Raw genomic sequence first — 24559 nt, 5'->3', positions numbered from 1 at the left:
ACGTATGTGAGATCATGTTTTGCCTGTATTTCCCTAGTTTTATTCCAGATCTGCGACTTTTCTGAAGCCTTTGATCATCCTGTGCTCTCCTAGTTGGGGAGCTGATCCCCAAGTCGTGTGTTAAGGTGCTGATGTGTGCAAGTCTTGGCCAAAACTGGAGTTCCACTGAATGGAACGACACGCTTCCCCTTTTATTCTCTTTCGCCTTAGGATCCTGTCACCACATTGGGAAGATTAGGCAAAAACTCTCTGCAGTTTATTTTCTTTCTGAACAAGTTACATTATGGAGGGACTTTAAACTGAAAGAAGAAAAGCCCCCTCTTTGTTAGACGCAGCAGTGTGTGAGTTTCAACTTGCCTTGGACTTCCTCAGAGATGTTTTGAGATCCGGTGTAAACTTGCTGTGGTTTGCCTTTGGGCGTCAGACTGTTGAGCTTGGCTCTGTTATATCTGTAATTGCTGCATTTTAATAATTGCCCAATATTCTTGTCAGCAATTTGCAGTCTATATTTTTAATAGAACCATTGGCCTTTCTTTTCCACAGGTTCATTCAGACCTGGTTTAAGCCCTGGATTAATGAGCCTGGCCCACAGACCCTCTGCCGCTGTGGGCAGGGGGTGATACAAGCTCATTAAACATCTCCGCGAGCCTTGTGCTGCTGGAGTGGCTGTGTGCACCATAAAAGTCCTCTGGGAAGCCATCTTCTTCTGAGATCTCCTCACGGGTTTTGCTTATAAAAATCGCCTGTAGCGTTGGTTGAAATAGCGTATTCTTTTAGAGAGAATTTTCCTTATCAGTCCATTCAGGAAACCTAATCTTTTGTGGGGAAAAAACAGGGACAAATTCTCTTCGCTGTCACTGATTTTTTAGGTTAACAGGGCAGACTGTCCATTACTTCTGAGACAGTGTGGAACTGTGGTGACAGGAGCGTCGGACTTCAGGGGATGATTGAAGTCAGTTTCACGGTGTCCAAAATAATCTGTAAAATTTAGTCAGTTTTGAAGTTGAGACCGTTGTGCTGGATGACTTGTGCCTCAGTTTGACAGGGCGATTTTGTTCTTTAATGATTCCCCTCTTTAGCTTATCTCCTTATTGCGTCTGTTGTAATGCTTATTTTGCAGTAAACAAAAGATTAAACTGGTTATAGCACAGGGAACTATATTCAGTTTCTTGTAATAACATATAATGGAAAAGAATCTGAATAAAAAATGTATGTGTATGTATAGTTGAATTGCTGTGCTGCACACCTGAAACTAACAGTGTAAATCAACTATACTTCAATAAAAAATAAAATTAAACAAAAGATTAAGCTGATTTTCCAGTAGCTAAGAATTATGTAAATAACCACACCCTAATTTCTCCACTTTATTGATATAAATATACCTCAAAAGGAATGGACAATAATGTGATGACAATAGCTAACATTTATTCATTGCTTATTATGTGCCAGGCACTGCTCTAAGCAATGTCTATACGTTAACTCCTTTACTCCTCACAACAGGCTACGGGATAGGGTCATGGGTGGAGTAACCCCAGCGTCACCCGTTGGGCAGGTGGCAGAGTGGACTTACCCTTAGGGGCTTCTAACTGCCGCCGTAATCCGTGTTTTACTCATCCTAGGCTTTTCATCTCTATCACATACCGAGATTGAACCACAGTGCCTCCTGCGTATGTAATAATATAGTTTAAAAGCATATCTGAAAAAATTGAAATTAGCACTTTATTGTTACTATTTCTGGGTGGGTAATACTTGTAAAACCCAAATAGATATTCAGTGAAAAGGTTCCCTCTCCCTCCCATCACTTTCCTTGAATCAACCTGCTTCTCCCCTGTCAAAGCCCGTTAGTGTTACTACTGCAGGGAACCATTTAAAATATCTTTCTCTTAACACTTGATGCAGTGAACCAAGACCATTTAATTAGACACTCATTTTGCCACTGACTTGGTGTTTCTGCACTGTACCTGCAGGTGCCCAAGCTGGCTTTGCCTCTGAGGGTAGCGAGCTGGTTCTGGGGGTGCTATCTCTAACAGGGCTGCAGTCTCCAGCTGTTTGAGGTGGGTCCTAGAGAACCCGTGGTCCCGCCTTGCTCAGGGCTTAGAGCAGCCAGGGTCTTTATGCTTCTACCTAGTTGTTGGGTAACTTTTATTCCTGATAAGAGGAATCATGTCTTTACTCAATGCCTGAAACATAGTCGGTGCTCAGTAAATAAATGTTTGTTGAGTTGAACAACTTCTGTGGGTTGTGCCAGGCTTAGGGAGACAAGGCTGGAAAATACATGTTGGGTGATCTTCAGGGTCATAGGAAGGGTATTCAAGTTAAGTAACCCTCACAAAACTCATCATTCAAGGCTCTGGATAGGAAAGGCTTAGAAAGGACCTTCTGGATCCTCTGTTCAAGTAACCAGATAGTCTCAGCTGGGGTTGAGAGACGGGGAGAGACATTTTCACCTGTTAACAGATTGGCACATAGTTGAAATAAGAATCTTGCCTTTTAATCTTTATTTTTTTAGATTGATTCTAAATGTATTTCAGTTTGATCCCTGTGACAGTCCTGTTACTGTAACATTAGATTGAGTTTGTAACCAGAGTTGTCTGTGTTTTCCTGCTGACACTAGGGAGTTTGTGTATGGTGTTGAGTGTCGTTGATTATTTTAGTGCTCCAGTATAACTCATGATGTTATATTATAGATGTACTTTGATTTTCTTCTATTTTCTTGAAAATTTTATATAAAACCAAAGATTTTAAATGTCAAAAACAAGCATGTCTTTGCAGAAGTATTTGCTATAAAGATCTTTTTAGGTAATTATCATCCCCCTCCCACCCACCTTTGCTTGAGTGCTGTCTTGGCGTCTTTTAAGATAAATTTATCTTAACACTTTTTAGAAATTCTTCATTTCACTTTAATGTGTACTTATGAAAAGAAATTCCCACATTAACTTTTCTTCATAAAATGTTTATGTTTTCATAGGCAATTTGAAAGTTGGAAAGAGTTTTAAGGTCACTTCTGATTTGCAAAGATTGTTGAGGATCTGAGAGCTGCAGGCGGAGGTGACTGAATGGGACACACTTCTGGAAAAATAAAAATGACTTCTCCCTGTGTGATCGCCGTGTTTGCCCTGATGAGCTCCTGTTTGGCAACTGCAGGTAAGTTGCATAATATAAATTGAGTGTTCATTATACATATATTCTTTTAGATATATTTTTTTTTCAGCCGCTTTAGTTTAGAGAAATTTAGGACATGTGATGTTTGTGTAAAACTTGAGTACTTATGTTCTTCAAGGAAATGAAACATTTGACTACTGTACAGATGCGTAGCACGTTTGCCTGGGTATATTTTACTAGACTGGCGCTAGACATTCTAGTGTCAGTGACGCAGACACCTAACGGACCTTCAGTGTTGAGGTGGGTAGGGGACAAATATGCTAATGTTTAATCCCACTGAATTTTGTTTCATGCACGGATTACACTTGCTTCCTTGTCCTAAGTACTAATTTCAAGAACGCCTTTTTGTTCTTTATCCCAAAATTAGATCTTTTACATAGTGGTGACACTCCTGGCATAGACTGCTTAGGAGATATTTAATTTTGCCTATTTTAGATTTTTTAATGTGTAACTTTTCAAAGATTACAGAACTACACTGTGCTTCCTAGAGGCCTTGGGAGTGTGAGGATGGAGATGAGAGGAAGCAGATGATTTAGTCGAAACATTGTTGCTTAAGTAAGAGTATCAGATCCCCCACATCAACATTTAATGTTGGCAGTCAGGATTACTTAATGAATTCGGAAGCTTCTTTTGCTCTATTTTGTTATAATTTGCTTTGTGTCTCTTCTGTAGTGAGCTATACAGGACTAATCTGTTGGCTCAGTTCTGGACATTGGCTGGCTGCAACAAGAAACACATGGACTTAAAAAATGATTAGCCTCTTGGTTTTGGCTGTTGAACTGCACGTGCAGGTGACATGAGAGTGATAATACTTCCCGTGCATTGAGTGTGCACGCGGGCAGGGGCTGGGCGAGCAGCTCTAGACTGTAACAGTGAATAAGGATATTCTTCTTTCTCACTTAATCACAACTCTGAGGTGGGTTTGATGCGTATTTTCTCCATTTCACAGATGATGAAACGAGATTTGGGGAGCGTAGCTTCCTCGTACAGCATCACGTAGCGAGGGAGTGGGGGAGCCTGGGCTTCCCGTCCGCGCTCCTCACCTGTGTCCCCTGAAGGGGCCGGACCACCATGGAGGCGCCGGCTGCCTCAGACCAGGAGTCACATGCAGGCATGGACTGGGTGAAAGCCAGTTTGCAGAAATTAGTTTGTGAGATTGGAAACAGAAAGAATGCCCTCCTTGTTGCAAATTTCTTGAGAGAAAGTTGCTAGTTTTTTTTTTTTCATGATGTCTGTGTGAAATTGAACTGCCCATTCTCTGTCAGCAGTTTCATTTTGTCTCACGATTGAAAGGTTATTTGCCTTTTAGCCTATGCTTTAAAACTGATCTTAATTAAAATCTCATTGAAAAATAGTAGCGAAAAAAAAAAAAAAAAGAGAGAGAGTGGGAGAGAGAAACAGAGAGAAACGGCTTGATGGAGAATGTGGTGTTTGGTGACTATACTGTGTAGCTGTGCCTGGGACTCTGAGGCCAAGTATCCTGCTTTCACCGATGCCTGAGACAGACTGGAGGACACAGCTGAAGACACTTCACGGGAACGTGGCAGTCTGGCGGCTCTGTGGTCCCTTGATGTACCTGACGGTGGATCAGCTTTGCCTAAGACCCTCCCTCCTCTCTCAGGCCTTTGGTCAGATGTTTCTCCTGCGTTATACGCGCACTCAGAGCTCTGCTGGGGCGCACAGGAAGACTGAAGGTGCAGCAGGCTGACAGATTTTGTAACAACCTGAGGCAGCTGACCGACGGTTCAGAGGTAGAGGTGCCTTTCTGAAAGACCGAATGGGCCAAATGAATGAAGACGGAGGGAGACGTGTTCTGTGTACACTGATGTCCGGCAGCGTTCTGTATAGGCTCAGCGTAGTTTTAGGACAATGGTTTTTTGGGGCATTCTGGATGAATTGAACTTCAGGAAGACAGTTGAACAATGAAAACTTACAGAATAAGCTAATTACTTACTGTGTGCCAGGCCCTGTGCAAAGTGCTCTGTATGTATTATCTCATTTCACTTCTTAAGTGTAGGTTCTTTGTTCGTCCTCAGTTGATAGATGAGGAAACTGCCGCACGGCCGTGTAAGTGTCTTCCCGGAGGCCACACCACAACCCAGCGGCAGATTCAGCCATGAGCCTGCCTCATCTGGGTCTGCAGGTTTAGCTTCAGTCTCTACACTGTGAGGGAGTGTTGGTCAGAAACACGTTTGTTTTCAGAGAATGGCCGTGGGTTTGCCGTGTGCCGTCTGTGCGCCCTGTTGGAGCAGCAGGTGAGTCACCTGTTTGCTGCGTCCCTGCCACGTGCAAGCACAGTGCTCAGTCACTCAGGGGTCTACAAAGGGACGTGAGATCCGTCCTTCTTTGGAGTTGCCTGTGCTTTAGTTAGGCGTGTAAAATATAGCCGTGCAACAAAATAATCAATGCGTGGTGAGCGCCGAGTAAAACAGAAGCCCCCAGAAGGCTCAGAGGTGGGTTAGAGCGGCCGGGGGGGGGGGGGGCTCTGTGGAAGCCTGGGTCTCGAGCTCTGATTTGAAGACCAGGCAGAATCTAGAAAGAGGAAGGACTGGGCTCGGCAGCTTCTGGAAGAACAGGGTCTGGCGCAGAGCAGGGCACTCAGGGCCTTGAGCTCGTTCTAAAGCGTGGATGACCCGGGTCGGGAGTGTGGAGGCGGTCTGTCTGGAGGGAGGCGTGGGGTGGACTGCTGAGGACCCTGAGCGTCAGGACAGCGCAGTGGATTGCATCCTGAGATTTCGCGTCTCCCTTCTCCATCCTTCTGTAGCCAGAGGCGCGCTCTGTACAATCTCAGAATCAACTGCGGCCTCGGGAAGTGAGCCTGAGAAGTGCCCTCCGTGGCTGCAGCAGCGGCGGCGGTGCCTGGCGTGTGGGCCGACACTCCCTCGCCCAGGGTTTGCTCTCGGCCAGCGGGTCTGCTTGTCTTTGTAGGACGACCCTGTGGGGTAGGGTTAGTAGTTTTAGCATCATCTGCATTTTCCACACGAGGAAACTGAGGCTCAGCAACGAATGAGTGGCAGAGCCGGGACTTGAACCCAGGCAGCGTGGCCCTAGAACCCAGCCCATCAGCCACTCCACTCAGGCCTGCGTGCAGGAGACCCTCAGTGCGGGATGAATGAGCCCCTTCACTTGGTTGATTCAACACCAGGTGAGCAGCCGCCATGAGACATCCTGGAACCAGATTAAACCCTTTTGGCCTTAGAAGGAATGCATGTAAGTCATAGAGTGGAAGGGCCCTCAGGTCATGGGCCGTCTTTATTTGCATTCTTATTTCGCAGACACGGCTGTGAGGCTGTGTGGCAGGGTTCCTGGCGGCAGGCAGGGTGAGGGCCTGCGTGCGTGGCCAGGAGGAGCACAGCACAGCAGATGCGCCCAAGGCGGGAGGGTGGGAGCCCGCCCTCGGGCCTTCAGTGAGAGCCTTCCTCTGTCTGCTCGTGGCTGAGGGTGAAGGAGGCGGGGGGCAGCAAGCCACATCCCGGGTCAGCGGTTGCTTTGACAGAATTCGTACTTCTCCTTCCCTCCCTCGCTCCGTGGTTGCCTTACGTGCTGTGGGGAGGGAGGGCCCTGCTCGGTGCTCCAGAGCGTGGCAGTACCGTGGTGCCTCCTGGTTAGAAATTACTGTAGGGTTTTGGTACCTTATCTTTGATCCTGTGATCTAAGAGAAGTGGGAAGTTTAAAAAGTATGTGCTTGCTCCTGTGGGCTTAAGGCTCACTGTTTTCACTTTAAAAACTGTCCTGCTACACATCTTTAAAAAATATTAACTGCTGCCTCTGAGGCTTGCCAGCGTCAGGCAGGGCTGTGCCCCAGGAGCCTCAGGAATGAGAAAAAGAGGCGTGTGTGGAGCTTTCAGGGAGCGCGGCTTGGTAGACGGGACGGGCTGGCCTGTACTCCCTGGCCCCTCGTGTTGGGTTGGGTCACGGGGGGACCTGCAGAGGCTGCCCCCGCCTCTGTGCCAGCGGGTGCGGACGGGGCGGCCGTCCCCCTCATCCTGCAGTCTGTTCGGTGCGTGGATGCATCCTTTTGGAGCCTCACACACGCTTCTATCGAGCAGACACATTTCTTCTCATCTTTATCAGGGGTACCTGGAATTCCAGCTACAGTCCGCTGGAAAATGGAGATGTTTTTAGTTGGCGTTATTTTCCTGCTAAGAAAGCTCTGAGTCCGTGGGGGCAGCAGGCAGAGACACCAGCTGGTTGATGCTTGGGTTGGAATGGGACACGCTGGCAGCCTCGCGGGGGAGGCTGAACGAATAATACGATTTTGTGTGTATCGTTTTCAGAGCACTTTCGTGCCTGGGGTTGCGCTTGATTCCCACAGCGGTTCCTGGGCGGCCAGGGCTGTTTTCTTCATTTATGGAGTAAGGGTGACGGGGCTTGAGAGAAAGCAGGCAGTTTAGGAAGGTGGGCCCTCTTGGCTGAACCCGAACCCAGCACACTTGCGCAGGCCGGCCGCCCGCACAGCCCTGGGGCCTCCCCCGCCGGGCGCGGCGGCTCTGCACCGAGCGCCAGCCGGGCGCCCTGCCGGCGCTTGGCGCCAACCAGTTCCTTCCGTCCTCGCAGAGGCCCGCGAGGGAGGTGTTCATCGTCGCCGCTGGTTTGTGATGATTTCTGCGGCCACCAGTCCCACCACTGTTGTTCTACTCGTTTTACAGTTGGGGAAACGGAGGCTTAGAGAAGAAAACTGTAACATACAATGAGAGACACAGTTTTTAAAAAGTTGAAGCGGTCCTTTATGTAGTAGTAGCCACGCAGCGAGTAAGTGGCAGAGTGGCCGCAGACCCGGAGTTCGCGCTCCTTCCGCCCCTGCTGCCCGACGGGAGCTGGCGCCCTTGCTCTCGGACTTGAGGTCAGCGGCCCGAGGGCCACAGGGGTGGTTTTACCGCAGTTTCCTCCTCTCTGCCAGCCGAGGGCCCAGAGGCTGTAACTCACAGTGGCAGGGGGGCGGGGAGGCTGCTGGCAGGGGCTGCCACCAGGGGATGGAAAGGCGAGAGAAGGGGTAGACTTGAAGGAAAGCAAGTTCACACGGCCTTCTCTTGCTAAGCCCTGAGGTTTTGGACACAGCCAGTTGATTTGGTCTGTGATTATTACTGTTTTTAGGTGGTTATTATAACCACTTTTGTGTTTAATTCCACTGTTGGATACATAAGGCAAGATTGTCAGCTGTGACACCAGCTGTCACCAGGGAGCCAACTTTCTGCTGATTTTAAAGAGCGAAGAACAGTTATTTAAAGACCCGGAGTGAATAGGGTGGCCTGCGTGCGAGGTGGTGGTGCCTCGGGGGTACCGTGCGTACCCAGGCGTGCTGAGGTCTCTGCCTCCCTTTCTTTAGGTTTTTGCACGGAAACAACACACACACACACACACACACACACACAGTTGGAACAGCTAGCTGGATTCAGTTAAAAGATGAGTTCATTTCTCAAAGATGACCCTGCCCTCCATGTTCCACCCATGGGAGTAGGGCTATGATGTGATATCAAATAAAGGGTTTTTTTCATTTGCAAGGAGATTAGGTAGCGGGACAACTAGATGTGCACACAGCGTAGGAAAGGTTTACCAAGAGCATGAGTGAGATTATACACAGGTCTGGTGTCAGACGAGCCAGCAGAACACAGTTTCCCTCCCCTTTGCATCCTTATCCTAGACTGTAGTTGCCCCCCAGCTTTCTGGATTCCTGGTTTATTTGGGTTATTTTTGGACGCTAATGATGGTGCATTTTGTAAACACTGATCAACTTTTCCACAAGACAGAGCTACCTATGTGTGACCACGCAGTATTCAGTTGCTCCAGGCTTATGCTTCCACACACCGGGGACATAGGAAATCAGGCTTTCTCAGCTTATTTGCTCTGATAACTAAACCCTGATGGTCTGGGGCCAGCTCGAATCACTGGTGAAACTCCTGGCCCCAAGTGCTGGTGCCGGAAGTGTTATAGGAACCCAGCGTGTCCTGGGGCGTGTCTCACCGTGAGGCCGTCCCCCAGCACCTGCCCTGCACGTGGGCATCAAGGCATGGAGGTGTCTGCCCTTCGCAGAAGACGGTCCCGGCCTGCGCTGCATCCCTGTGTATTGCTGACTTTCTTTCCTTTAAAACATTCTCTGCCAGAGTGGCCTAAAAAAGATTTATCCTGAAGTCCAGTATAATCATATTTTGTTCTCTGAGAGGACGCTGTAAATCAGGCTTGAAAACTCACCCGCTCTCAGAATGCTCCTTCCAAGGACCAGGCGGCAGGTGCGCTGGGGATGGAGGCCCAGCTCTTCCCCTGCCCTGCCCTGCCAACTCTTAGAAATCTTGGGGGAAAAAAAAGAACTAGAGTGGAATGTGGAAAATCTTACTGCCTTCAAAGGAAAATATTGATTTAAAAATAAAAGTTACTCTCTCTTTTGGCAATGAAGGGAACCGTATAGTGATAAACGGTAATTATGGCAAAAGGAAAACGTTCCAGTAAGACTGCGCCGAGTTCGTCATGTTCTTCCCTTTGTCCTCACGGGCCTGAGTAACTTAGTCCTGGTCTAAATGATAGAGCTATCAGGAGTAACGTCAGGAGTAACGTCAGGAGTAACGTCAGGAGTAACAGGAGGACACTCCCTTCCTGCCTGCCTTTCTGGCCCATCCACAAGGATGCTCGGGTAGCAGAGGCCTCGGGGAGAGCAGGGCACGGCTTGTGGAGTCAGTCCCTGCTCTGTTGTTTCCATCGGCGGTGCCACCGAGCTGCTGCAGGGCTTTCCTGAGACGAGTTTTTCCAGCTGGACACGTCGGCTGCTGGCCCCAGCATTCCACTGCTGCTCGGCGAAGCAGAATGCCACCTCGCTCTCACTCGCCCCTTTCTTTTGAGTTAGAGGAAAGAACCAGTTATCTCTTCACCTTTTCTTTCAACTTTAAATACTGCTTGTGTTAGAAGGAGCTTGTAGTCTGGTGAATCAGCTTTGAATGCTTCCCAGGTCACAGGTACGCTGCTGGTTTCTGGGGCACAGCAAAAGGAAACTTTGGAGTTCATGCAAATGATGATTTTTTTCCATCTTCTAACAAGGTTAAGTTTCCTAAAGTGTTAATTGGTTGAGTTATTCAGCAAGCATATACTGGGCATTCTACTTTTGTTTTTTGAAGAGCAATGCTATTTTTAATGAGTTTAGTTCATACTGAGCATTTTGTCGCTACAGCAGTGAACAAAACAGACAAAAATCCTTGTCCACCAGAAGCTTACATTCTAGTGAAGAGAGACAGACCAGAAACAAAGAAATTATGCATATTTTTGAAGGTTCAGTGGAGAAAAAGCAGAGGGTCTGGGGACTGCTAAGGGGGAGTATAATTTAAAGTAAGGTGACTAGAGAGGGCCTCCCGGGAAGATGACATTTGAGCAAAGATTTGAAGGAGGTGAGCTAAGTGGGTATCCAGACAGAAGGGAAAGCAGGTGCAAAGGCCCTGAGGTGGCGGCTTGTCTGAAGTGCGCAAGCTCCGTAAACAGGTAGGTGGCTGCTGGTGCGGTCGGAGAGTTACCTGGGGGCAGGTGTGGGGCTGCATATAGCCTTGTGGGCCGTTGTAAAGTGTTTACTCTGCGTGAGCTAGTGCCGTTGGCGGGTTTGAGCAGCAGAATGATGTGACCTGAGGGATATTTTAACAGGATCACTCTGACTGTAGTGTTGAGAGTAGACTTTTGGGCGAGGGTGCATTTGAGGATACTGGTTGGTGGCCATTGTAATAGTTGAGGCCAGAGATGATGGGACCAGAATCAGATTTTAGAGGGAAGGACCCTTGGGAGTGAAATGCTTTTGAAATTAAGAATGACTTTGTGGGGGAGGGGATAGCTCAGTGGTAGAGTGTGTGCTTAGCGCTCATGAGGCCCTGGGTTCAATCCCCAGTGCCTCCATTAAAAATAAATAAAGCTAATTATTGTCCACCCCCCCCCAAAAAAAAGGGGAAAAAAAGAAAAGAAGGACAGAGAAAGTAAACATAAAAAAAAGAATGATTTTGTGGTTTTTCTTTCAATTTGTTTCTTTTGGGGAGGAAAGAGGATAAACATACCTCGTACCAGTGGAGCCCTATGCATCACCTAATGGTGAAGGTAATTGCTTGTATGTCACGGTAAAAGCAGTACCTTAAAACATAGCACAACCCCCAACTGTCTGAAGAAAATCTCTTTGCACGGCGAATGACTGTTTGAAAAATCACTGTCTTAAAAGCCTGGACCCTCTCTTCCCAGCTTACCTGCTGTCCTGATTCCTGTCTCATCCTTTTTATTCCCCAGGTGGTCTGTTTTTCAGGATTATGAATCTTGAGAGTTGTATTACCACCTTTTGCAAAATCGCTTCTCGCTACAAAACTGATGTTTCAGAGAAATACAGTTGCATCCAGCTTTATATTATAAATTAGTGTGCTGTGTGTAAACTCATTTTTATAAATTAAATTACCCATATTAAGTGTGAGCAAGGAGTGATGCTTGTAGCCAACTTTTTTCTGTAAAGCAAGTAATTACTTTAAAGTATGTTTTGTAATATGGATTCACATCGGTTTTGCATGAGAGTGGTGTTCCCATCTTGCCTTTGGAGTTGGAAGTTATAAACAGACAAACATTAGACCAGAGCTTTCCAAGCTTTAATTTGCATGTGAATCACTTGGGGGTCTCGTTAACAAGCAGATTCTGTTTTAGTGGGTCTTGATGCGTAACAGACTGCACATTTTTTTTAACAGGCCCATGCAATGTTGCTGCTGCGGTCGGAGGACCACATTGACAGCATAGATCATCTGTTTTCTCAGTGCACAAGTTGTAACACAGAACCTGCAAATACTTCTAGAAAAGCCTCACTGCCATGGAGGGAGCTTGGTTTTAGCAGGCCTTTGAACAGCGACCTTGAAAACCTTTCAGGAACTCATTTGGGTCGGAGGGATCCATGTGCTAGAGGGGAAACTGGCTTGAGGTGGTGAGTTCCACGGGCACCTTTAGCTCCCCAGCTGTACGTGTGGTGCACCTGCACACCGGGGGCATCTTCACTGGCTGGGGCCACACCTTGACGTAATGATCGGAGCTGATAAAGGAGGAACTTCTCTCCAGTTCTTCCTTAATGCGCCTCTTTTGCCTTTTCCCCTTTCTTCCCCTGTGACTTAGAAGACCGAGGTGGGAGATTTGTGCTGATTCAGCGAACATGGGGACATTGGTACAGGTGGCTGTGGCCAAGGGGACCCTAGGTAACCGGGATGGTCCCAGCTGACTGGCTAGGAGGAGCTGAGGTAGGTTAACAGGGGTGTTCGAAAAAGTTCAGCTCATTTTTGCTGGAGCTGTTCTAGTTTTTAGCTCTGGCTTCCTCACTGATTCCTATTGTATTCCTGTAATTGGATTCTAGGCTGAAACGTCAAAAAACTAACAGATTTCGGAAGAGAAGCTCCCCCTGAGCCGTTAGTGATGCCTGCGAGCCCTTCGACATCACGTTTGTTAGCAGTCGGGGTGAGGCGCTGAGAAGGTGTAACCTCTGTGCAGGCGGAGTTACTTAAGAATAACCGTTATTTATTTCTTTAGCCACTGAGTGGTCTGTGCAGCTTTCCGACCTGCTGTGTCGGCCCTCGTCACTGTCACGGGGGTGGTGGGGGGCAGCAGCCTTAGCGCGGCCGGAGCCCCGCCTCAAACCCCGGGTGCCGGGCGTTCTCTTTTCGAAACTGGGACAGAAAAGTCTGGAGGAATGCAACAACACTTCTACTTCTTGCCCCCTGCTAACTTTTTTCTAGGCCTTCGAAAAATGTGTTTATCTTGCTGGGCATGCGTGTGGAGCGGTCTGGAATTCTGTGTGGCATTAGATGGTGAGAGAAACATAGAAAGACGTCCCCCTGACTGCGGCTGTGGGAGTGGGGACCTTGGATCCTGCAGCCTCTTTGATTGAAAGAAGGGAATCAGGGGATGAGATTTATTTTAATATTTAGTTTTTAAAACTACTGTTCAGCTTCCCCTTTACAATTTAAAAAAAAAAACAATCATTTTTTGGGAGTGAGTGGACTAGAAGCTCTACAAAGCTTTTTAGTATCAAATTAAGAATTTTCTCTCATTAGAAGGAAAAAAAAAGTCTTTAGGGTGAAAGAATGATTTGAACTTTAAGAGCCTGGTAACTGTATACTCTGAGGGCAGTGCCTGGCATGTTGTGGAAGATCCTTAGAGCCCGACCGAGCAGCCCCCCACCATTGTCACCCTGGGATTGCTTGCAGGGACGACTTCACTGTCACCAGCCAGGTCTCAGCCTGGCCCTCTTGAGTGCCTGGGGAGTCTGTGTCCTGTGGTTTGCCACATTTAATTAGCTCTGGAAATATGTTATCAGAGGCTGTCTGGCAACATTTCATTAATGGAACGGGGTGAGTTCAAAAGCACTAATTAATTGTTTGAGATTATTTGCAAAGCCCATGCTGAAAACCCTGATGGCTGGAGGAGAAGGTGGCAGAGAGTCTGTTCAGGGACCAGCCTGGACCTAACTTGGCTCAGTTGCCTTTGGAGTCGGGCCAAGAGGGGAGTTGTTTTTCTCTTTGGAGAAGTGCTTGTGGCCACATTGTTCCCTGAATTCCCCGTTCACGGCTCCAGGCTCTTGGCTGAGGGAGCGCATGTGCACCTGGCAGAGCCAGGGAGCCTGAAGACCATCTTCTAGAGGTTTTGTGTGGTTTTTGCTCGAGAGGAGCACAATTACTTAGCACTCATTAACAAAATAAATACTTCCCAAGGGCCTCTTCTTAGCGGGGAGGGAGCTCCAGTTTGTTATGAAACAGTTCAGGTTCCAAGTGTTAAATGTTCAAAGGCACCAGGATCAGGTCTTAAGTAGTTTTTTTTTTTCTTCCTCTTAAAATAAAACAAATCAGATGCTGCATTTCCTGTGTTCGGCTGGCCCAGGGCAGCAAACGCCTCCTGCATTTGGAAAATAGTGTTCAGCAGCCTCAGTTTGAAATCTAGTGCACACAGAGCGAGCTCAGACACACCGTAGGTATGCGGGGGGACAGACTTGCATGACTTTGCTCCATTTGACGTACCTCCTACAGCAGTAACACCTAGGATTAGCTCGGCCTGTTGAATTATAGAGGAACAGTGCAAGTCCTTGCCCCTTAAAGATGAGAGCGAGTCCAGGCTTACTGAGCCAAATGCCTGAGAGCAGCATGGGCCGCGGAGGCTGCAACAGAGAAGACTGCTTCAGACTCACCTCAGAGCCAGGCGAGCTCCGCGAGGGAGCTCTCTTCCAAGCGGCACATAGCGTTGCTGGAAAGCATTCTTCCAGAGATCTTCCCACCCCTGGCCCTGCCTCCCACGGACGGGCCTCAGCGGCCTGTCCCGTCCTCTGGGCTCGAGCTGCCTGTGAGCAAGTAGTTACGTACGAATCCAAGGCCAAGTTGTACTTTATTAACATGATTCAGGAGAAAAGAATTCTAATGAAAAATTTCAGGGAACTGTTCTGAGCTATTTCGTGATATTGTCAGATCTTCCTGAACTCAGGGAAGACCCAAGGAAATCTATTATGTCTGTTTATTACTCAACTTGGAATCTATTGAAAAAAGCTCACACGAAAACCTCAGGAGAGTATGTGCTGGTGGAGGAATTTATTCCTGAGTGCGCAGCAGCCTCTGTTTACTCTGTGTGAGGTTGGCCCTCCTGAGGTTCTGGGCAGCCTGCCTCCTCCTCAGCCAGCAGGCCTCGAGCAGCAGCTGTGGGCTTTTAACCCTTTCCACAGGTGGTCCCCAGGCGACCTGACGGAGGTGATGGGAGTGCAGGTTTCAGAGCTGAGAGGAGTCGTGAAAGATAACTTGAAAGTTGGGAATAAAACCTTTGAACCAAAAAATGACTATGATTTTTCTTTGCTGCTTTATTTGCTTCAGTCTCATTACCCTTTTATTTTAGAAAGTAATTTTGGGGAACTATATTCAGTACCTTATGGTGAAAAAGAATATGAAAACAAATATATGTACATTCATGCATGACTGAAACATTATGCTGTACACCTAGAAATTGACACAACATTGTAAACTGCACTTCTCTCTCTATCTATATATATATATATACATATAAAGAAAGTAGTTTTGTTCCATGATGTCATGACTTATGGTTTAACTCAGTCAAGTTGTAAAATATCCCAAATAATGTTACAACTAATAGTTAAATTGGTGACTTTGAAGAGTGATTTTCTTTAAAAAGACAAAATTCAAGTTCACCCTGACCATGGTTATTTGTATTTACACGTACTTGAGTGTGGGGAGAGGAATTAGGATTGCCGTTGACAGAGTGAAAAATCCAGAGTCCGTGTCCTGTCGTGTCTGCCGTGCCATCCATGAACATGGTATGCTCCTCTACCTGTTAAGTTTTCTTTAATTTTTTTCAGTACTCCTTTGGAGTTTTCAGGAATTTATTTTGAAAACTGTAGTGTGTCCAGATGTGAACTGTGTTCATTATACATGTCTGTTTCATTAGAATTAGATTTGAGAACCTCTGTTTCAGAGCTATAATTCCATCTTCTTTAGACTAGTCTTGACTAGTAGTGATAAAAACGAATGCTCCCCCTGGCCATCTGGAGAGTGAGCTCAGTCACGGGTAACTAAGACTGTCTGCTACAGCCTGGCCGGCTATGCTCTGTGTTGTAGGAACTCAGAGCTCAGTGTGTACCTCAAGAAATATGTTCTTCAGCTGTGGCTCACACTGGTGTTCCTGAGCAGGGGAGGCCATTGCATCCCCTCACTGGGATGAAGTGAGCATCCTTGTTCCTTTGGACTACGGGTCAGAGTTAGGGGTGGTCTCAGAACCCCACGATTGAAAGTTGTGCCCTTTTCTCAGGCCCTTGGGTTTTCCCAGAAGATTTTTGCTGGAGCACAGTTACCAGTGAAGCTTTATTTGGGATTTGCAACTAAAGGATTTTGTAGAGATTTTACCGTTCAAACGTGAGGAATGCCTGAGAATTCTTGTTACACTGTTACACTTTCATGTAGTGTCCAGTCTTGACAGAGATGGATTAAAGTCAGAGAGTCTGGATCTTATGGTAGTTGTGACTTGGGTTTTGGATTCAGACGCAGGTTCAGACCCAGGCTTTGCTGTTTGCAGGCTGCACGACCACGGCCTCAGTGTCCTCGTACGTAAAACAGAGATACTGATGATACTCACTGCACCGTGTTCGTATGAGGATTATAAATGAGACAATGTGTGTAAATCAGAGGGTCATGTTTATTTTAAATGAAACTGTTAAAAAGTGTTCTTTGAAAACTACGAGCATGGTGAGTAAATTTACCCAGTCCTTTAAGTTGAAGTCTATTATTTAGGTGTATTTTTAGTGCAAAAGTCAAATCTGATCCCGAAACACAATGTTGCAGAGAAGACAGACTCCGTCAGCGCCCGTTTCTTTATTTCCCATGTGTCTTGCTCAGAGCAGCACAGTGGGACTGATGCAGTTGGGAGGAAGTTTTGAATAAAAAACTTTCTTCTTTTTTTTTCTCTTGTTTGGAAAATTTGAATTTTGAGTCCCAAATTTATGACTTTTGGAGCTTCCGTTGCCTTCCGTGTAGACTACTGCTAATTACACTTATTCTGTTGCTTGTTAGGAGGATGAAATAACATGGAAAACAGCCAGCAGTTTATGGCACAAAGTAAGTCTTTCAAAAAGTTATTCCTTGTTTAGAGACTCTGTGTGTGTAGAAAGAGAGCTAGAACAAACTTACTGACGATGGGCAGAATGAGTTTGCTGTGTAGCTGTGAGCTCCCAGCAGAGAAAAGGCAGGTCGGGGTGTTTCTTGGGAAATGGCTGGTTTGCTGTTGGCCGACCAGGGCGCGGGAGGCTCTGGAATGACTGAGGAAGTGATGTGGCCTTTCACTGGAAGTGGAGGGTAAGCATGAGTCCTCAAGAAAGCTGGTGGTGGCCCTGAGGACTGGGGCTGGCTGGGGGCAGGGGAACTCAGAAGCAGTGGAGTGGGGCCACCCGTCAGTAACTTCCCTCGTCTGTGTGGAGCTTCCGGGCTCAGTCCCACCCTAGCCACCTAGCGTGAAGCTGTCCTCCCTCTCAGCCCCTGGTGTGCCCAGTCCTTCTCGTCTCACTCTGTTTCCCCCTCATCGCACTTACCACATTGAAACGTGCTTGTCGTTTACTTACGTTTATTACTTGTGTTCCTCCACGAAAATGTAAGCTCCGTGGGAGGCAGCTTGGTTTGCTTTCGCTCTGGTGCGGCTTTTCCATCTGTATGAAAAGTCTCAGGTAGAAGAGTTCCAGCGTCCTTGCCTGACTCTGCTTGAGTGTGACTGTCGAAGGGAGAGCGGCGTCCGTTCACCGACAGGTCCCCAGGCCCCAGCACATAGTGGGCGCGGGGTATTTATTGAATAAGTCAGTAACTGTGACTCTCTTCCATAGAGTACAGTCAAGAGAAACAACTTGGCTACAATAATAAATCCGAGTCTTAACGTCCGTAGGCCGTTCTGGGGAGAGGGGTGGGGTGATGGGGGCTGCTCCGTGGAGGCTGCACGAGGGTCACCGTCTTTTCAGGTGAAACGACGTCAGGGTGACGTGTGGTGGTTGGTTCAGAGGCGGACGCTGGACCTGCCCCTGGACTGTCCTGAGTCTGTGACACAAGGAGCTGTTGTCGCTGGTAAACCTCCTGTGAACCTTAGCAGAGGGCTCTTTTCAGTCACCTGTGTGGTGGCTGACGGAGTGGGGGTGGTGTTTCATTCAGGAGCTGAAGGTTACCTCTTTAGACAGTGGTCCTCGAAGTGTGAGCTGTGGCTCTGGGACCTTTGTAGGGTGCCTGTGAAGTCTGGATTATTTTCCTCATAATTGTAAGACGGTATCTTTCCTCGGGTGGCGTGGCAACGACGGTGCACAAGCCGCAGAGGGTGGAGTGGCTGGAGTCTTCTCAGAGACCGAGGCGGCGCCTCGCTGCCTCACAGCAGCTGCACTAAGACTATTGGGTTTTTTTACATTTTTAAGGGGGCAAGTAATTAGAGTTATTTGTACTTTTAGAGGCGGTGCTGGGGATTGAACCCAGGACCTGTGAGTGCTAAGCACGTGCTCTGCCACTGAGCTGTGCCCCCCAGACTGTCCTGGAGGAAGCAGTAGACCCCTCAGACACATGCCTTTGTCGTGCTCTGTGTGGTGAAATGGGGGGTGCGCGTGTAGTGCCCCGACTCTCCACGGGGCAGTGGCCTGTCTTGAGGAAAAGCCCTTGTGCAGTTGCCCGGATTGTAGGCTGAACTAGCCTGCTCCTCACTGGGTACCATTTTACGTGAAGGAATGACTGACACACAGATGATGGTTATCCTGAGTTTGGTATTTGGCAGACATTGTTCAAAAATAAACAGAGGGAGTACGTTATTTTAAGGAAAACAACTGGCAGTATTTGTTGCCAATGATAAAATTTCATTCGTCAAGCAAAAATTAAAATGTTGGAAAGTTTGTGTTTATCACCATGGCCGGTTTCTCAACAGCTAAGTGCTTTTCTGATGAGATCGATGGAGATACTAACAAATGTGATCTTCTGATATCGTGTAAGGAATAGCTCAGCATTTGGCATACTTGCCTAACTCAGTGAGCTTTTGTTTTCCAGATGACCAATAAAATCATGTGTGGGTAAAAGATCCCACATCCTGATAGTACAAGTTGGAGCAATAGATTTTTAAAAAAACTACATTTTGAGATAATCTTGGACTTACCAGAAAGTCATGTGAATACTACAGAGAGTGCCCATAAAACCTTCACCCAGCTACCCCTTACAACAGCTTATATACCCACAGAACATTTACTGAAACTAAGAAATTTATCTTGGTACAATATTATTAACTGAAGTATAGAATTTATTTGGATTTCGCCAATTGTCCCACCAGTGTTCTTTTCCTGTTCCAGAACCCAACTCACAACCTCACATTTCATTTAATTGTCGTGTCTCCTTAGTCTCCTCACATATGTGACAGGTTTTTTTTTTTTTTTAACATTTTTTATTGATTTATAATCATTTTACAATGTTGTGTCAAATTCCAGTGTAGAGCACAATTTTTCAGTTATACATGAATGTATATATATTCATTGTGTGACAGTTCTTTTGTCTTTCCGTGACCTTGACACTTTTTCAAAAGTACTAGTCAGTTTTGGAAAATGTCCTTCAGTCTGGGCTTATCTGATGTTCTCTTGTGGTTGTGCTGAGGTTGTGTGTTCTTGGGGAGGGGGCCACGGAGGTAACGGTCTCAGCGCGTGAGATGAGGGTCACGCTAGGCTGATGTGTGTTGTTACTGGAGATGCTGATCACTTGGCTGACGCGTTGTCTGCCAGAATTCTCTCCTGTAAAGTTACTGTTTTTCCCTTTGTAATTACTCAGTATTTTGAGGAAAACAATGTAACAAGGATTTTAACGTAACAAGGTGTGAGCAGTTCATGTGTGATTCAGATTACCCTTTGCAGCTAACCTGTAAGGAATCACTATTTATTTATTGACTTCAGTATAGTATAGAAGAAGTATCCACAAGTATATGAAAAGACTAATAAGATTTGCCTCTCCCTTCCAACTACATATCTGTGTGAGGCCAGATTTCGTCATATCCTTCAGCCAGAACAATGTATCACAACAAATTGGATGCAGAAGGAGCTCTGAAAACCCAGCTGTGTTTTATTAAGCCAGACATTAAAGCGATTTGCAGAATGTAAAACAATGCTGCTATTCTCGCTATATTATGTTTTATTTCAGAAAATTGTTATTTTTCATGAATGATGAAAAATACTATTTATGCTAATATGCAATGGGTTTATTATTATTGGTCTTAAATGAATTAATAAATATTTTTAAAATTTCTCAGTTTTAATTTCTGTTGATAGATAGAACTCATATCAACAAAATCTCTTTGAAGTCAGTGATTGTGAAGCATAAAGAAGTCCTACGACCAGAAAGTTTCAGAATTGCTATTTACTGAACACTAAAGAGGAGGCGTCTTGGTTGGACTGGGGACAGGGGAGTGCCTGGTGGATCTTGTCTCCTGGCCCAAGTGAAGACTTAAAGAAGGGCTTCACCTAGGAGACACGGCCTTGAGGGAAGTTACCTAGCATCTGTGGAATCTGTTTCCTCACCTGGCAGGTGAGGGAGATTGGCCTCAGAATCTCCAACTTTCTTTCAACTCCCAAATTATAACTCCAGTCACTGTCTGTCAGAAGCAGCCACGCTGGCAGCATTATGGAACCACACAGATATTTACAGGGCTAACAGTGAAGCTCTCATCCAGAGGACTTGGCGTAGTAACATTTGTGAGGACTCTGTTCTGACTTTTTGGGCTGACAGAATTATTTCTTTCACTGTCCCCTTCAAAAGATTATAGATTTAATTATTATTGAATTTTACTACATGTAATGAGTAAAGGAAAGGTTTTAAGTTATTGCTGAATATTTTTGTCAGTTTATGTATATCATAAATTAAGAAATGCATGGTTTTCTAGAATTTTTCTGTCATGTTTTTTTTCTGTGTGTGTATGTGTGAACTTACTTTGTGTGACTATAAACGTTCACGTAAATCATCTTTATTTGCTATGGGTTCTTAATGCCTATATTGAAGCAGGCTCAAGTTGTAAATCCATTGTGTGCTTACAGTCTTCATGAAGTTAGTTACTTTGGTACTTTGGATTTTTAAAAAAATGGTTAGTAAGACTCCTTAGACATCATTAATATTTACAAATATAGACTTAGAAAAATGCCAGGGAGAATGTTTTAAGAATCCCAAACTTTGGAAGTAACACTTACCTTTTTTAGCTTAAATGGAAGGAGATTGATGGCTTAGTTTTTAAGGATGAGGGAACAAAAGGGAAGTAGAAGCCAATCGTAAATTGTCATATTAAGAATCGGTATAAATCCGTTTTTAAACAGGATCTTGCATTCCATAAAGTGGATTTTGTAATGGAAAGTGCCACAGTTGAGGGCTGGCTCTGTTGTAGTCACCAATTTGGGCATCTCTGGCGTTTCGCAGAAATGCAGGTATCTAATGCAGGGTCTTTGTGACAGTGTCATTGGAAGATTCTGTAACTGATTTTGAGCCAGATTATTCTAGTGTTTAAGCTACTACCTGGAAATAAGATCTGGAACCTGAACTAACTTTCTGAGCACCTCTACAACTTAGTAAATTATAATAAGGTAAATTTGGAATGTATTATATCTAGAATAGAAATTTATCATTATCGTCCATCAAAACAGTTTCATGCACCAAATTTCAAAGGCCCCTTTGAGGAGCTAAGTATGCAGGGTAGTCCCGTAATGCAGGCTGAGAGGCAGACGCCCCCAGCCCCAGCGAGGCGGTTTCCCGGAGCGGAGCACGGAGCTTCACGGCACAGACTCGAGGGCCGGCTGCCTGCCGGGGTGCAAGTTCCAGATCTGCCATCGAGCAGCGGGGCAGCCCGTCTGTCTCAGGGCTCCTCTGCGAAGTGCGGCCGACAGCAGCCTCCGTCTCGCTGGGGTTTGGGGATTCAATGAGATACTATGCTGCAGATGCTGGAAACGCCACCCCTGCTGACTGAGCACCGCTCAGCCGTAGCTGTTAGTGCTTGTGTGCTTCTAAAATTACTGCTTAGTTAATACGCGGTGTATTTTAGGCTGCTTATTTCTTCATGACATCTGAATCTTTATCTCATTAGCAACATTATCCTTAAGTAATGTTTTAGGATCAGTCATATCTGGAAAGATTTTGTGTTCAGAGGGCAGACTGGAGTTCTAGACTTGCGGTATGTTGCTCGTATTTTAAGAATCCTTTGAGATTATCTGGTCCAACTCAGCTTGATACATAAATCACCTTTTTAATATCCTGTTGACTGAGCCCTCAGCCTTTGCTTGAATTTAAAATATCTCTGACTCTTGGGAAATTCTTCCTCGTGTTGTGCAATCCACCTAGCGGTAACCTCCACTCGCAGCCCCGAGTTCTGCCTGGTGGAGCTCCGTGGAATTTGGCTGACAGCTAACCCATCTGAATAGTGACAGTGACGCAAATGGATTCTGGACAGTTCAGGGTGGTCTAAAAGTGAGCAGGTGGCGTAAGTCAGAGCTGAGGGTCTCAAAGGACTTGGCTCCTCGTTGGTAAAAGAAGTAAGGCTTGCATTTCTAGGTGGAGTTGCCCGGAGCTAGTCGGGAACACATTTGGCATAGAAGTTTGTCCCACTGAGCCCGTGGTGGGGCTGGGAACCAGAGGGGGAAGGCAGTGCCTGGGTCTCTGGGCCCCCCTTGTACAAACATCCCCGGGGCATCTCGTGCATGTCCTTTCCTGGAGGCAGAGCTTTTTCTGCTTGAAAAACGTGATTTTCCATATTTTTAAAATTTTGTCTATTTCTCCTCCTACTTAGAATGGAAGCTCCAGGAAAGCCGAGGAGGAACTGCTTGTCTTGTTCACTTCTATGTCTCCAGCAGCTGCAAGAACTTGGGGTACAGTAGGTGTTCAGCATTCAGATGATGGAAGGGAAGACTGAACACTCAAATGTGAATGTATTTTCAACTTAGCTCAGTAAAATAAATGCCACGTTCACGTCGTGGCCCATTCCTTGGGCCTGAGCTGAAGGAGAACCCGTCAGAGGACAGGGTTTGAGATCGCAGGATAAGTATCTGTTATTATTATTTGCCACTTTCGAACATGTTCAGAAGCCTCTTTTCTGTTTTGATATGCGAGGATTTTTTAGAAAGGAAGTAGAGCTTTCTAATTTTTTTCCCTTTTCTTTTCTTTTTTTTTTTCTTTTGGGGGGAGGTAATTAGGTTTATTTATTGTTTGTTTTTTTAGCAGAGGGACTGGGGATTGATCCCAGGACCTCATGTGTGCTAATCACGAGCTCTACCACTGAGCTGTACCCTCCTCCCAGAGCTTTCTAATTTATCAAAGCCAGAAGTATGCCATGCTATCAGAATTGGGGTTTAAAATCAGCGCAGCTGGATGGCAGCTTCAAGCTGTAGCCTGGGCAATGTGATGTGGACTTAGCTTTACTCTGAGTGCTAACGAAACAAGTTTGCCAGACACACGAATTGTAAAAAGCCATCAAAACATTACAATGTAGAAGAAAAATGTAGTGAAAATTCCAACATATAATGTTCCAGTAACTTCAAATAGTTCCTTTTTCCTGAAGGCTTTGAAATTTTTCCTTAGGTAATTTGCAAAGACTCTGAGGTTGTAGAAAATATATGTAAAATTAAAATGACATTACCTGAGAGCTTTGAACAGATAATTTAAGGAAATCTCAGCCTCCTTTTCCCTTTGGTGTTTGTATCTCTTTAATGTGCCAGTGGCTGAGCTTTCCGTAGTGGGAGGGACATATATATTTAGGTCAGAGCTCACTGGCATATTCCTTGGGGTATCTTGAGCGATACATTCCTTGGGAGCATCTTCTCTGGGAAGAAATACCCTTTGATTGTGGAAGCAGAAGGCTGGCCCCTGCGTTCTAGCCCAGGTTCCACACTGCCCCCGGTCTTGGCTTAGTCATTTAGTGCAATCAGTAACTTAGGAAGTCAACAGCTCTGTGACTTTGACTGAGTTACTTAACGACATTCTACCTCAGATTTTTCATCCGTAAAATGAAAATGTAAAATGAAGACAATAATAGTATATCTCAAAGTTGTTGTAAGGAAGAAATTCATAAATACATGTAAAGAGCTTAGAAAAGCGCCTGGGACGTCCTCAGCGCTCCACAGGTAGCAATGCTGTTGTCAAGTGTGGGTATTCTGAACGCAGTAGTGTGGAAAAGAGATAAAAGAACTTTGGAAATTTAAAATTATGCCAGTTCAGAGGGGTATCGATTATTTGTCTCCAGGGTGGCCTTAGTGTTTGCAAAGGTACTTCGCACTTAGGGTGCCGTGCTTCCGTTGACCTTGCCCCGCGGCGGGTGGGGCTGGTTCCCCGGGCGCCCCCTCAGCCGTGAGCGGGTGCTGCTGGGGAGAAGACGGCGAGGTGCTGACTGGTTAGGCAGTGAAGTGACTTTGAACTTGGATTTACTTTTACTTGGATTTTAACTTTGTAGAATTTCTAAGTAAAGGGAGAAAAAAACAACTATTCCATTCTTCATGTCACAGTGTTTATAGGCAAAGTGGAGAAAAAGTGATAATACAAGGAGAAAAATTACAGCTTTGAAGGGAAGAGTTTTAAAAAACAAGTGTCTGCATTAGTCAGATTCCTGTTGTCCTAGTTGTCACTTTGTCTAAGCAGGGGATGGAGCAGATTTTGAACATACTGTTTTTCCCCCTTTAGAGTATATTGGTCATTATACTTAACAGGATTTAGATTTTTTAAAAAATGAAGGTAATTAATTATGAAGTATTTCGATGCTCAGCAGGCAAAGGAAACACATCTCTGTGTCAGCAGAGGCTCATGCGGAGCCTTTGAAGCCTAAATTACTGACCTGTTTGCCTAAGGACACACTTCTTCGCTGTTTAGGTTTCCTCCGGCCTGGGACAGACCGCGGTGGGGGGAGTCACACAGAAACG

At 45.9% G+C, this 24559-nt stretch overlaps 1 protein-coding gene across 1 annotated transcript in view; it reads left to right on the top strand.

Moving 5' to 3' along the window:
• TGFBR3 (transforming growth factor beta receptor 3) overlaps positions 1-24559 on the top strand; it is a 183460-nt gene that overhangs the window by 20385 nt on the left and 138516 nt on the right. Inside the window, 1 exon segment of the mRNA XM_032487077.1 lies at positions 2969-3144. Within this exon segment, the coding sequence (XP_032342968.1) occupies positions 3057-3144 (88 nt within the window). The 5' untranslated portion in view covers positions 2969-3056.

The sequence above is a fragment of the Camelus ferus genome, chromosome 9 (genome assembly GCF_009834535.1).
Source record: "Camelus ferus isolate YT-003-E chromosome 9, BCGSAC_Cfer_1.0, whole genome shotgun sequence".
In the NCBI taxonomy this organism is placed as follows: Eukaryota; Metazoa; Chordata; class Mammalia; order Artiodactyla; family Camelidae; genus Camelus; species Camelus ferus.
The sequence above is the reverse complement of the archived record's forward strand: the minus strand, read 5'-3'. Positions and strand labels throughout refer to the sequence as shown.